Source organism: Anolis sagrei, chromosome 3 (assembly GCF_037176765.1).
Source record: "Anolis sagrei isolate rAnoSag1 chromosome 3, rAnoSag1.mat, whole genome shotgun sequence".
Lineage (NCBI taxonomy): Eukaryota > Metazoa > Chordata > Lepidosauria > Squamata > Dactyloidae > Anolis > Anolis sagrei.
The window spans coordinates 107,276,321-107,290,314 of record NC_090023.1 but is presented as its reverse complement, the minus strand read 5'-3'; the positions used below and the strand labels follow the sequence as shown (position 1 = coordinate 107,290,314).

Sequence of the window (13,994 nt, the reverse complement as noted above, 5' to 3'; positions counted from 1 at the left end):
GGTACCGCAGTTGGGATGAACACAAGCTGGCCCGATGGTCCCATCTGCCAGTAGCCACGTGGTTGACTGGGGCTGGGCCTGTGGCGCCTTCCCAAGCGGGATCGGCAAGCCCGCGAGCGCCGCCAGCGTCTGGAGCAGACGGAGGAAGAGGAGAGGGAGGAGGACGATGAGGAAGAGGAGCGACGGGAGGAGCGTCGGCAGCGGGATCCGCCCCCGCGGGAGGAGCGGTACCGACGGTGTCGGGAGCCTTGGCTTACTCGCGAAGGGGATCTGGAACGTCTTGGGCGCCTGCTTGGTCTGCGCGAGGGGCGGGGAAGTTCTAGGTCTTCCTGAGGGGGAGGAGCCTGCGCTCCCATGAGCGGAGGGTAGGGTGCGGGCATCGGCATCTCTCCCTCAGGCGTTAGGAGAGTCGATCCCGCATCTGTAGGCACGGCGGCATCCACAGGCCTCGGCATCGGGGAGGGCAGCTCCCTAGGCAGGTCGATACAGGTAAGTAGAGGCGCATTAAATATGCCCCCAAAAGCCTGGCTGCCAGATGCAATCGGCTCGGGGAAGTACGCTGCCGCTGCTACTTCCCCGTGTGGTGTGGGTTCGCCTGGGGGAGTCTCGCCCGTCCCTGCTCGGGGGGCTTCAGCTGAACGCGGCCGAACGGGGGGAGAGAGAGTCGGCATCGCCGGCATCACGGGCGAGGCGATGTTGGGTCCCCCCCCGTCCCAATGGCCGGGTCGGAGTCTCAGCTGCGGTCCCGACAGCGGCCGGTAGAGGGCGTCCATGCTCCTCTTGAGTCCCCGTTAGAAGGGAGGAGGGGGCAGGAGCGGCAGACGAAGAGGAGATTCCCGCCCTTTTGGATGCCGCTTTTTTCCCCGCAGTCTTCTGGCGGCCATCTTTTGAGCCGTTGTCCTTGGAATTTTTGGACTTCTTCTGGGCCAAATTCGTGGTGCGGCCCAAAAATGGTGCAGCCGCCCCCGCGGGCGAAGCTTTCTGGGCGGGAACCGATGGAGGTAAGAGGGCCCTTTCGTAGAGAGCCGCCTTGAGGCGAACCTCCCGGTTTTTCCTCGTCTGCGGGGTAAAGGCCAGGCAGACTGCACACGATTGGGTGAGATGGCCCTCTCCCAAACAGGTCAAGCACAGCGAGTGCCCATCCATATCTGGATAGGTGTTGGGGCACCTAGCGCACCTCTTAAAGGAGGTAGTCGCCATAATGAGGGACAGATTCAGTTGACTTTAGGATGGTCGACGGTCCGAGTCAAAACACACCTTAGAGACAGAGTCTGGGGTTTTCCAATACCTTAATCCAATACTAGTCCAGTCCAAGCCAGGGAATCAATCAAAATTTAGTCCAAAGTCAAGATCAGTCCAGTCGAAAGCCAGAAAATCAGAGAGAGATCGCAATGAGAGAGGTTCTCGAGCTGTCTTTGCTAAATAGCGCGGAAAAGAGAACTGCTGGCTAGGCCCCCCCACGGGCCATTTATACTCGAGGGGGGGGGAGGGTGGGCGGGCCTAGCCGGGTTTGAAATGTTTCTTCTAGAAGGTTCCGAAAGCTGTATTGCGCAAGCGCGAATACCAAATGTATGATTCACAGTGACTACAAGAAAAATTATTTCCTAGTATTAAAATAATATTTTAAAATAGAATATACTACAATGACATTTATTTGACAGGTCTGACCCTCACTAGGAACACATCCAAATGTGGGTAAGCAGCCTGTTTAAACATAAATGCAAATAACAAATCATCAGATATCCTTGAAGTTGTACCAAACATTAAGTCTGTGTGTGAAATGTAAATAAGCTTTGCGTAATGGACAACCAAAAATTATTAGAAACATTAAACCCCAAATATGCAGAGATGAAAAATATCAACTCTGAAAACAAGAGCAGGGAACATTACCTTGATACACTTCTCCTGGACATAATGTTTGTTGGAAGTGACTGATAATTTGTGAGTGTCTTCTTTCTCTTCCTCTACTATCAATTTGCTGAGGTGCTGATCGGAAATCCAGTCCATTAAGACGGTTAAAAGGTCATAGGTGTGTGAATTAAAAGGTACCTGCAAACGTAACAGGCAAACATAACAGCAAGCACGACAGGCTTATTAAAAGACGTTTGCTACTAGAAGATGATTATCTACCACATGTACCAATGTGTGCAATCTACATTGCAACACGCAACAGGCCTGCCTCAGCTGAATGGAAAGGGCATGGAAGACTGACGATGGATGATTCTGCCGTGCCAGTTTGAAGAAGGAACATTTTTTCCTGACTGGATTTGCATGAAGGAAACATTCATCAAAGCTATCACTAAAAATACACACGTTCTTTTCCCTCCTGAGATTTGTCTGTAGAATAGGGGTCCTCAAACTTTTAAAGGTTTTTCATGGTCCCTCAGACTGTTGGGGGGCTGGACTATAGTTTGAAAAAAAAAATGAACACATTCTAATGCACTCTGCATCTTATTTGTAGTGCAAAAAAGCATGAAAGAACAATACCATATTTAAAATGAATAACGATTTTAACCAACGTAAACTTTCAATGGGAAGTGTGGGCCTGCTTTTGGCTTAACTGAATTAAGCTTGCTGTTAAGTAGGATTGTTGTTGTTGTGTGCCTTCATGTCATTTAAGATTTAGGGGTGACCCTAAATCTAAAGCAGTGATTCTCAACTTGTGGGTCCCCAGATGTTTTGGCCTTCAGCTCCCAGAAATCCTAACAACTGGTAAACTGGCTGGGATTTCTGGGAGTTTACATCTGGGGATCCACAGGTTGAGAACCACTGGTCTAAAGTTTAGGGCGGGGCTTGGGTAAATGACCTTGAAGGGCCACATCTGGCCAGCAGACCTTAGTTTGGGAACCCCTGCTCTAGTTCTCCTTGATGCAGATTCTTCTGAGAAAGCAAACCTTCTATTTTCTTCCACATTCAACCATAGTCAATATCCTCCTTGGAGAAATTCAAGAATCTGATTGCTCCCCATCTCTGCATTTTCTTAAACAAATAAAAACAATCTAAAATACATTTTAACATAATAATAAACTAGCAATATTTCCACTTCATTAAATTGGGAAAATCTTTTGACAAGAACATCTAAAATAACTTCAACTATCTTCCATAATAAAATTCATTGTCTCCCTACACACCATTTCTACATGCATACATGCAGTCTGATATTCACAGTTTTTAACTTTAAATGAGTGGCTTGTTTCATGTTGAACAAACCACTCGTTTCACAACAAAACACCTTTCAGTCTTTGAAACCCTAGTTGGGAGAACACTCCCTGAACAGTATGTGTTTTACCTTATATGATTTTGATGATGCTATAGCTTTTTCTGGCTTGACAGTTTTAAGCTCTAAGCTAGTGCGGGAAGCTCCTTTGGACTTTTGTATTGATAAAAATTCATATTTCCTCTGTAAGGACAAGTGGACAGGATAATCTGTAAGAATAGTTTATTGCAAAGATGATAAACCATTTGAAATTAAATTATATCATACCTGCAAATTCTCTAAGCGAGCTTGTACTCTTTGAGACTGGACTTCTAGCTTCTTGTTTTGTTCACTTACATCACTTAACTAAAAAGAGGGAGAAAAATAAATGAAGCTTTAAAACAGGTATCTCTATCTCTCGCAGAATATACTTTGTTGGCTTTTGTTTTTTCTCCTAAAGTGGGGGACCACAATGGGTTGTTTGGGGGTTTTATCTCCAGTCTAAAAGGTCCCAGATTTCAGGCATCATTCAGATTGCAGGTATTTTTAAGGTATCATTCAGGTGCATACCTTCTAGGTATGGGCTCATACCCACCTCCCGCCCCGCCCACCTCGCAAATCAAATAGGTGGTATTAACCATTCCCTGCCCACACAGATTGCAAGCAAATCGAGCCCAAGTTTAAAGATTTGATGTACATCATCTATTTCAGGCTGAACATTCCTATCCATTGTATTGTCGAAGGATTTCATGGCCGGAATCACTGGGTTGTTGTAGGTTTTTTTGGGCTATATGGCTACAACCCATTCCTATCCATTGCGGCCGTGTGATAATTTGAAAGCAGAGTTTACAGAGAAAAGCAAAACATATAAAACATTAAGGCACTTCAATAAAAACACACATTTGTAAACTTGAAGGCGGGAATATTTTAAAAGATTACTAACATGTATTGAGAGTAGTGTGATTTGTCTTTAAATGTTGGTCACAGTTTCTCACAGAATATCAATAGAAGATAATGAAGATCATGATCTGAAACCAATGTGGCACAGCACTACTTGAAATGATTTTTTTAGTTTATTGCAAAGAAGGTATCTAGTATAGTACTCCACTTTGAACCTGAGCATGCGAAGAGTGTTTTCTACTAATGTTTCTACTAACTACTAGGACAACACTGTTGTCCTAGTAGTTTTTCAGTGCATCAGCATTACGAATTCGGCCCATACACTGTCACTTGTTAAAATACTACAAAACCTCTCAAAAGCACCTAGTTTATATCATTACAAATCCCAATGCATAAGTGTCAAAAATTGTACTTGCCTGTTTTTTTAAAGTATCATTCAGCTCTTTTAAAGTTTCAAATGATGTCTTAAGCCTTTTGTTTTCTTTAGTTTTTTCTTTCAGAGCTTCAGATAACTGTTGAATTTCAGCTTCGTGTTGCTACAAACAAAAGGAAGGACTTTTTAAAAAGGCCACACAGGATTAACAAGTTGTTTTTCCAACAACTTTAAATTCAGCCCCTATTTCTGCACATATGTTTGTGTCACTCTCTGTTACAGGATGTGGAACCAAGCGCTTTAAAATGGATGGAGGGAAAATATTTTCCCAGGAAACATAGGACTTTCTGTAAGTGCACCTATCTGCCAAAGCACTGGCCACCAGTATATGGCAGCTAAAGACTGATTAAGATTTAACAGATAGTCAAATGAAGCAGATCCCCCCCCCCCCCCAAATAATACAAAAGTGTAAAGCAGTGGTTCCCAACCTTTTTCTGACCAGGGACCACTTTGACCTGGGTCCACTCTCCAACATTAATACCAAAGGGTTATGAATCAGTTTTTGGTCAACTTCAGATTCGGTTTGGTTATTTGAGGTGCTGATTAAAACTGGATTGGATAAACCACATCAGCTCTAGTTTCTGATACAGAACATATGCCATCCAGTAGTCACCATCTGCTCGCCCACAGATGTAATTTTCTGAATCAGCACCCCAAATAACCCCAGGAACAGGCCTAAAAACAAAGATGCCAAGAAAAAAAATTGATTGGGCAACAGCACTGGCCTCCTTCCTTCTCTCCCTCCTGCAATGGCGACACGCACCCCCAGTCGCTGACCTTATTTTAGGCCTTGTGGCTCACCAGCGTGCTGTGGCCCATAGGTTGGGAACCACTGGTGTAAAGCAGTAAGTTCAAATTTTCATATTAGCATTTTCGCTGTCTCACATAATTTAAGAATTATTCAGGAGATCTTGGTAGAAATTTCTATCTATTTCACATCAGTATAACTCAATGTTTTTCACTCATTTCATCAGGGCGATTCCTACCAATTGATTTTGATTATCAAAAACAGAAACTTCTTAGTTGTGTACTATGTTGTTTTTACACACATACACTTCCCCAAAATCAAGGATTTGGTATTCATGGCTGATTATGAAACTAAACTCCATTAGATATCAAGAGCCCACTGTATTGTCACCTGCAAATAATTTGGAGATAAGCATTCTTCTTTTGTTGTAAAAATTCAACATGTGGACAACATATGATAAAACAGACTGATTCTTCAGCGACACAGCACCAATATTTACATATATAATGCTCATATTATGGAAATTTGTCCCCATGGATGACAAATCCATGCCTATAAATTATCTCTAAATCAGAGATAAACTCTCACGTGATATAAACAATTAAGCCAATAGGACAGCAAATAGCTGTCAATACCTTTTAGGATTTTTATTTTCTAGGAAAAGAAAGTTCTAGATCTTACTAGCTAGACAGTTTTAAGTTTGAGGAATTTTAGAAAAAAAACTATACCTCCTTCATAATTTGAAATTTTGTGCGAGCTTCCTCTTCTACATCTCTTATCTTGGTCAAGGCAGCCTCATGTCTACAGAGTCGGGCTTCTCGTTCAACTAAGAAGCGTTCTTGTTTTTTGAGTTGCAAAGCAAATTCTTGTTGAGTTAGTTTTTCTTGCTGTATCGTAACAAGACAATAAAATACTGCAGTAATCTGATATATTTTAAAATAATTAACAAATTGTTAAATTATTTTTTAAAATTACCTGCAGCTTTTGATATATAATAGATAATTCATGATAAATTTGACTGAAGTGAGATGGTATCAGTTTTTTCCCAATTAATTCTTTTGTTTCATGAATGTCCACACCCTTTTTTACTTCATCACCGCCACTATCATAATCACAACATGTAGCCACTGTCAAACTTGAAGGCAGTGTAATATCTAAGAGGTAAAGATTGAAGCAGAAATGCCCAACAAATTATTCCTTTAATTTAAGGAGAGAGATGTCTATAATCACAAAAAAGTTGCCATGGTAGCATATGACTCAATATTAAAACAGCTGAGGCTATTGATTTGATACACAATTACTATCCTTTCTACCTGTCATATATGATGAGTATTCTTACCCTATTTTATAAGCAGAGAAATTCAAAGAATGCAGAAACAAATTGCGAGAGCAAGAGATATTTTTAAAGTAAATAACAACTGTGAAACAAAAGCTTGAACACTTCATTTTTTCCTGGGTTTATATCCTTACGCTCAGCAAGTCTTATCACAAAACAAATTAGAAATAAATAAAAAGGTAATGATCCATAACAAAACAGCAGAACACAAATAAAAGCTGCACAGCTTGGAAAAATTATAAAAACAATTCAAAAGAAATACACAGTATCACACAGCAGGAGCATACTCACTTACTTTATACAGTACTTTGAAAAGGAGTCAATGTCTATCCAAAGGATAGAGCAAGAACCAAAAAGTGTGTTCATGGTTTAATGCTTATGTATCATGAAAACAGCCAAGTTGTTAGTCAGCCTATAAAGGTTTACAGTCACCAAAAATGGCAAAACACTACTCTTCCTTAGCTTGAGAGTAATAATTAAAAGTTGAAAATCGTGGATATTAAGAAGTTTCAAGCTTTAGGTCCTGCCTAATTAGGACTTTTGAAATCATGCTTTGTTTGTGCGTGGGCATGAACAGTTATGTAACTACCAGTCCAAGTTTATGCTGTGTAGGCATTACACTAAAGGACACATGCTTCTTGCTGTTTTTGTTGTTGCATACTTTCAGTACTGGCTTATGGCAATTACAGGATGAGAGGGTTTTTTTTAACCAGTTTTGTTCATAAAGGGTTTGCCATCGCTTTCCTCTTAGACTGAAAAGATATGACCTGTCCAGTTACCCTGTGGATCTCCAGCATCTTGGAGACACCAGGGTCTCCAAGAGGACCAGTCTAAGGGCCTCTGCACATGGAGCTTTCTTTGTCCTGTTCTTCCATTTGTTGACGGGGCCTGTCGAGCACCATCAGATGCTGGCTTAACTCCATCCACATTCTTGAAGTGGAGGGGAAGAATCGCAAGACGCTTCCTCCTCCACGATGAAGAGGAAAGTGTTTTCCGGGTAGCTCCAATTGAGCTACCTGTACTTTCCTCTCTATTTTGCCATATGATGGGAACAATAAAAAAAAAAAAAACAAAGTGGCCGCAACTCTACTTCTGCTTATACAGTAGAGGGAGGCCTTTAAAAGTACCATATTTACTCAAATTAAATGCTCACCTTTTTTGGTTAAATTTCATTGCCAAAACTGAGATGTGTATTAGCTTTGATGGCGCATTAGAATTGTGTGCATAAACCCACCTGAAAAGGCCCAGAGGAACTACTTCAGGTCTGCAGTTTATCTGGCACAAGGGTTTAACCCATTGCGCCATCGCGACTCCTGCCAAGTAGTTGAACAAAACTGTTTCTAAAGAAAGATGGTGCACAATGTTCTCCAATGGACTGCACTAATCAAGAAACACACCAGATAAACTGAACTCGTAGGGCTATAGGTGGTCCTGTAAGATTTTTTTTGCCTCTCAAAAGGTTCAGAATATTTTTTCTGGCCAAAAGAGATGCTCAACCTGCAACAATTTACACATATTTACTAGAGTATATGCACCATCGAATGTATAATGCCCTCAATTTTGAAGGTGCACATTACAAAAAAAAAAAAAGAAAAGAAAAGAAAAAAAAAGATTTACCCTCAAATGCAATGCAGCCAACAGTGCAGTCATCAACACGTCAGAGAGGCATGCAGCATGAATAAGGCCATTTGGGAAGCCACAACTCTCTGTTGGGCTAAGAAGAAGGTCTTGAAGGCCTCATGAATGAGGTCAGTGGGGAACCACCTAGGACTGAGCCTAACGAAGTATGTGATAGACCCCAAGGGCCTCACAGGAGCCAGGATTCATTGCTAAGTGACAGGAATGATTGGCTCACCAGCTGTGCACTCCTCCTACGGCCTCCACCAAGCCATGAGGCTGCTGCCATCAGCAGGAACAGTCTCTTTTCATCACCCTCTATGTTTGGCCTCCATGTTCCTCTGGGCCTTTTCAGGTGGGTTTATGCACACAATTCTAATGCGCCATCAAATCTAATACACATCTTAATTTTGGCAATGTAATTTAACCAAAAAAGGTGAGCATTAAACTCGAGTATATGGTACTTTTAAAGGCCTCCCTCTACTGTATAAGCAGAAGTAGAGTTGTGGCCACTTTGGTTTTATTTTATTTTTTCAATAGTTCATGTGGAAACCCACTGGGTCCTGGGGCACAAAAGTGGAGCCCAGATTTCCTGCAGGTATGTATAGTGAAAGAGGCATGTGACTTGGGCAACAAGTGAATCATAACTAATTCCATTTGAGTTGTATTTGGAATAATAAGAATGTTATTACCTGTTTCTGAATATGTGCCTCCATTTTGAGTTTCATTACTTCCAAGAACATTTCCACTGAGCCCTGGCTCTGTGTCAAGCTGGTTTGAACCACACAGAGAATCCAACACATCATCCAGCCTAATAAACACAAATGATCACTATAATTACAAGCTGGAATATCCAACCCTTTTCATGTCATCAGAAATAGGCAGTAATATTTTCTGATCCCAGAACATGCTGAGTACAATGATTGGAAAGGAAAAGACTGGTCCACAAAGAGCAAATGATTTTCTTACCGGTTAAAGTTTTTAAAATTCTTTGAGGAATCCAAAAACTGTTTTTTACTGTACTTTCTCTCAGATTGATTTGGCTGTGAGGAATTTATGAGTAAAGATGTAATTGTAGCGTCAAGTGAACTGTCCACTTCATCTATAAGGAAACAATTGAGAGCTGAACCAAAAAATCATGATGGCATGAATCCAGAAATACATCTATACTTTTAGAAAGCCTCCATTTAAGGAACATTTAAAATCATGCAATGTCTAGAACTATTTTCCAAGTCCTAGTCATATCTGGGCCCTGCCCCAAAAATAGCAATACACAAACCTCTATATCAGTGGTTCTCAACCTGGGGTCCCCAGATGTTTTTGGCCTACAACTCCCAGAAATCCCAGCCAGTTTGCCAGCTGTTAGGATTTCTGGGTGTTGAAGGCCAAAAACATCTGGGGACCCCAGGTTGAGAATCACTGCTCTATATCGAGATGTATATGAAGGATACAAACAGAATAAAACATGAAACACCCCAAAATTACTGTCAAAACTAAATTATATGTTTGTAAAGGCCAAATTGGTTTTCCAATGTCACTATTTTACAAAGATTATTTTCCTCACATTTTCTAACAGAAAGATCTATTTTAAAACAGCTAAAATTATGAAATCCAGGTCAAGGAAGATCATGAAAAACAAGGGTGATAAGACTTCCACTCATGCTACAAATATTTACATTTCCTTCCTTCAGCCTAATAACCAGGGTTCATCTTAACTCACTTTGGAGAGTCTAAAAACCAATGGGACACAATTTTAGAGGTATGTGTGGAGCTGCAGGAGGAAGGCGAAATCTATCCTAACAGATACTAATCTATTGGTGGGAGAGTTTCAGTGTAGAACGATTTCTCCATCCCCCTGTAACTCATAAAGCCTCCTTCTAAACATGATGGGGTGGCATATGAAGGGCTGGTGTAGTTTAAATCATCCTAAAATAAACAGAATTCTGTCTGATTTGGGGCAATTTGCTGGCTCTTAAGCAAAGACCCACCTCTGTCTTGTTCAGTAAGGCCTCATTGATCCTCCAGAGAAGCTTTTTGAGAGGTTCTAGTTACATGGGGAGAGGAAGAAAATGTAAACTCTTTTGCCTTCCAAGAATTTCCTTATCTTGGGATTCAAGCCATTATTTGGGAGCAAATCCCAATTATTTCATCCCAATTATTTCTGCGGGAATGTGCTCTCCACAAGCAAACGTAGTCTACACATAAAAGTTTGCTTTTGATTTTAAGATAGCACCGCATTCTAAAAATGTTTGTTTGCAGTATTTCTATTTATTAATGATCTAGAATTAGGATACAGTATCATCTTGAAACGTCTATGAATTATAAATTAAATATGCACTTACCAAATTATAGACTGCATTTACATGATAAAAGTGAAATTCAGTATCTTGACCTTTTCATGGAATACCAAAGTGTGCTTTCACACAACGTGACAAACCAGGGATTGACAGGTGACTTATTATGAATAGGTAGTATGTTGCTATATACTGAACTCCTTTGAAAGGTCGACCGTTTTCCAGCCTCATATACAAAGAGGAAAGCCATCATTTAACCTTGGAGAGCATAATCTCCGTGGAGCATCAGACTACAATAATAAAGTCTCAGGACATTATTTTCATCTTTGCATAGTAATATTACATTCTTATGTTGGAGACATAATGGTCACTGTGTTGGCCAAGGTTCAGACCTGGAAGTAGGACAATGGACATGCTATGAAGTTCTTTTTTTAGTAGTGGTATGGAGAGACAGAGATGAATATTGTACTCCAGTTTTTCAAGACGGAAGTAGAATAGTTTCAATTTCAGATGTTTATAAAAATGGTTTTAAAATGTCTATCAGATCAATATTTTTATGGGCATTTATTTGTTGATATCATTTTGGGAGCAGCTTTTTTTAACCAAATGTTTTTTAAAAGCAGGTTTTTTTTTAAACAAATGTTTTAAAAAAACAAACACAACCTTAAGTCAGCCAGATGGTCAAAGACTCTATCTCCCATTATCCCTAGCCATGCTGTGACCAACAGAGTTTATACTTCACCACAGCTAGAGAACACCACTTTTCTCAGTACACAATTGCAGCACTTTAATTTCACTTTAACTGTCATGGCTGCATTCTATGGAATCTTGGGATTTCTCATTAAGGGAAAGTTAGAATTCCCAGGCAGAGTTTTCTAAATACATAATAAATCTAAGATGAAATAAGTTAAACAGGTCATCTAAGTACTATAATGGTGTAGTGTGAAAGGTCTGAAGGGACTGCTAGGGAGGAAACCCTTCAGTATCCCCATGTCCAACCAACAACTAAGTGTTTTGATACTGAGGGATCTATAACTTGAAGTGGAAGTATACACCAAGCTGCTCAGGGCCACTGGGTTGGCAAACATGGCAAGGCCTGACGCACTTTCCAAAGGACCATAATATATAACTCTTACCTGCAAGTAGCAGGGCCCTTCTACTTTTACTTTTTTCATGACTTATATCTGGAGAATAATCCTAAAAGAACAAGACCAATCTGTAATTATCTAGATATCTACACATACACACATCACAAGTCCAACTTCTTTGTTTTATTGCAAGATTGCAATAAAGTATATTTTAAAAGTAAGAGAACAAGAATCTTTCCCAAAAATATTTAACCAATACTGAAATACACTAGACTCTTAGTTAACCAGGAACCCAAGCAACCAGAACTCTCAACCAACTGGCAAAAAACTGAAGACAACTGCATCTAAAAAACTATTTTCATAATACAGTAAAAACAGTGTTATGTTAATTAACCAAATCAAGACAGTCTTAATTTGCTTTTAATAACTGTATTTCAATATTAATATCAGAGCAATACAGCTTATGATATAGTATGCGGTACAGTATTATCTAGGCCTATTTTTAATAGTCACTCTCACACAACCAGAAACTACATTTATCCAGGATCTACCAATCCCAACTCAATGGAGAGGATAGAAGGGGTGTTTACAGGAGTAGAGCAAACAAAAAATGAAGATTATGTTTTTCCATTGCATTTTCATACAAAATCAACTTGATGGCACCTCTGCTGTGCTGTTGATGTTAAAACACACATTTATTTTCATGTCAGGAGCCACTTGAGAAACTGCAAGTTGCTTCTAGGGTGAGAGAATTGGCCCTCTGCAAGGACATTGCCCAGGGGACGCGCTGATGTTTTACCATCCTGTGGGAGGCTTCTCTCATGTCTCCACATTGGAAGCTGGAGCTGACAGAAGGGAGCTCACCCCACTCCCCGGATTCAAACCGACAACCTTTTGGTCAGCAGTCCTGCCGGCATAAGGGTTTAACCTATTGCAATATCGGGGGCGCATATGAACCTGAGACAGACAACCAAAGGGTGCAAAAATGAACATCTTCCTTCCCTTCTGAGCATGTAAGCAACCTTGAGCTGGCTTTCATTGCTAACTGCCATCAAATTCACTTTGACCTATGATGATGCTATGAATGAATGGCTCTAAGTCACAGGATCTTTAGCAGCCTTGCAGACTCAGGGCTGTGGGCATCCTTGATTGAATCTATCTGTCTGTCTGTCTGTCTATCTATCTATCTATCTATCTATCAGGAAAGTGGTCTTCCTCTTGGCTGATTGCCTTCTGCTTTACTAAGCATCATTCATTACCTTTCCTAGTCAGCCTTATTTTCTCATGATGTGTCCAAAGTATAGCAGTCTCATTTTCATCTTGCCTTCTAGGGAAAATTCAAGCTTGATTTTATCTATTTATTTGCCTTTTTTAGTCCTTTCTGACTGTATTTCAAATCACTTGATTTTCTTCAGTGGGTTATTTAAGAAAGCATATTAGTGCACCAGGCCTGGTGCATCTACACCATCAGCATTGAAGTGATGGCCGCCATCTCCCAAATACTCCCAGCTCAAGAATGGGAAACGTAATGTTGGTGGACAGGAAAAGAGATTTAAAGACGGGCTTAAAACGAACCTTAAGAATTGTGGCATAGGCACAGAGAACTGGGAAGCCCTGGCCTTTGAGCAGTCTAGCTGGAGATCAGCTGTGACCAGCAGTGCTGTGGAATTTGAAGAAGAACGAATGGAGGGCAAAAGGGAGAAACATACCAAGCGGAAGGTATGCCAAGCCAACCCTGACTGGGACAGCCTTTCACCTGGAAACCAATGTCCTCACGGCGGGAGAACATAGGAATCAATAGGGCTCCACAGCCACCTACGTACCGCCAGTACACCGATCTTGGAGGACCATCAGCCTTGGGCTACGAGGGATTGCCTAACAACCAGGCCTGGGCCAACTTGGGCCCTCCAGGTGTTTTGGACTTCAACTCCCACCATTCCTAACAGCCTCAGGCCCCTTCCTTTCTGCTTAAGTGGCTTGGGCCTTCCCTCCAGGTGTTTTGGACTTCAACTCCCACCATTCCTAACGCTTAAGCGGCTGAGAGGGAAAAGGAAAGGGCCTGAGGCTGTGAGGAATGATGGGAGTTGAAGTCCAAAACACCTGGAGGGAAGACCTAAGTTGGCCCAGGCCTCCTCTACACTGTAGAGTTAATGCGGTTTGAAACTGCTGTAGTTGTCATGGCTCAGTGCTATGGAACGCTGGGATTTGCAGTTTGGGGAGGCGCTAACACTCTTCGGAAGAGGCAAAGTACTTTGTAAATTTCAACGATTCCAATGTATTGAGTCGTAGAAGTTAAAGTGGTGCCAAACTGCATTGATTCTACTGTGTAGACATACTCTGTTTGAGATATAAGGGCGCTGAGTCTTACAGACTAGGGCACAA

General features: G+C 41.2%; 1 protein-coding gene across 3 annotated transcripts in view; it reads right to left on the bottom strand.

Annotated features, from left to right (window-relative positions):
* The window catches only part of CCDC138 (coiled-coil domain containing 138), a 39,421-nt gene that overhangs the window by 24,445 nt on the left and 982 nt on the right, over positions 1-13,994 (bottom strand). For 2 of the 3 annotated variants that reach the window (XM_060769692.2, XM_060769690.2), the window contains exons 2-10: positions 11,661-11,721; positions 9,200-9,332; positions 8,923-9,041; positions 6,253-6,431; positions 6,006-6,164; positions 4,513-4,632; positions 3,485-3,562; positions 3,290-3,400; positions 1,891-2,049 (exon numbers count right to left, since the gene is read on the bottom strand). In XM_060769692.2, coding sequence (XP_060625675.2) covers positions 1,891-2,049; positions 3,290-3,400; positions 3,485-3,562; positions 4,513-4,632; positions 6,006-6,164; positions 6,253-6,431; positions 8,923-9,041; positions 9,200-9,332; positions 11,661-11,721 — 1,119 coding nt within the window. The remainder of the gene's footprint in view (positions 1-1,890; positions 2,050-3,289; positions 3,401-3,484; positions 3,563-4,512; positions 4,633-6,005; positions 6,165-6,252; positions 6,432-8,922; positions 9,042-9,199; positions 9,333-11,660; positions 11,722-13,994) is intronic. The other variant, XM_060769691.2, reaches the window with a different exon arrangement.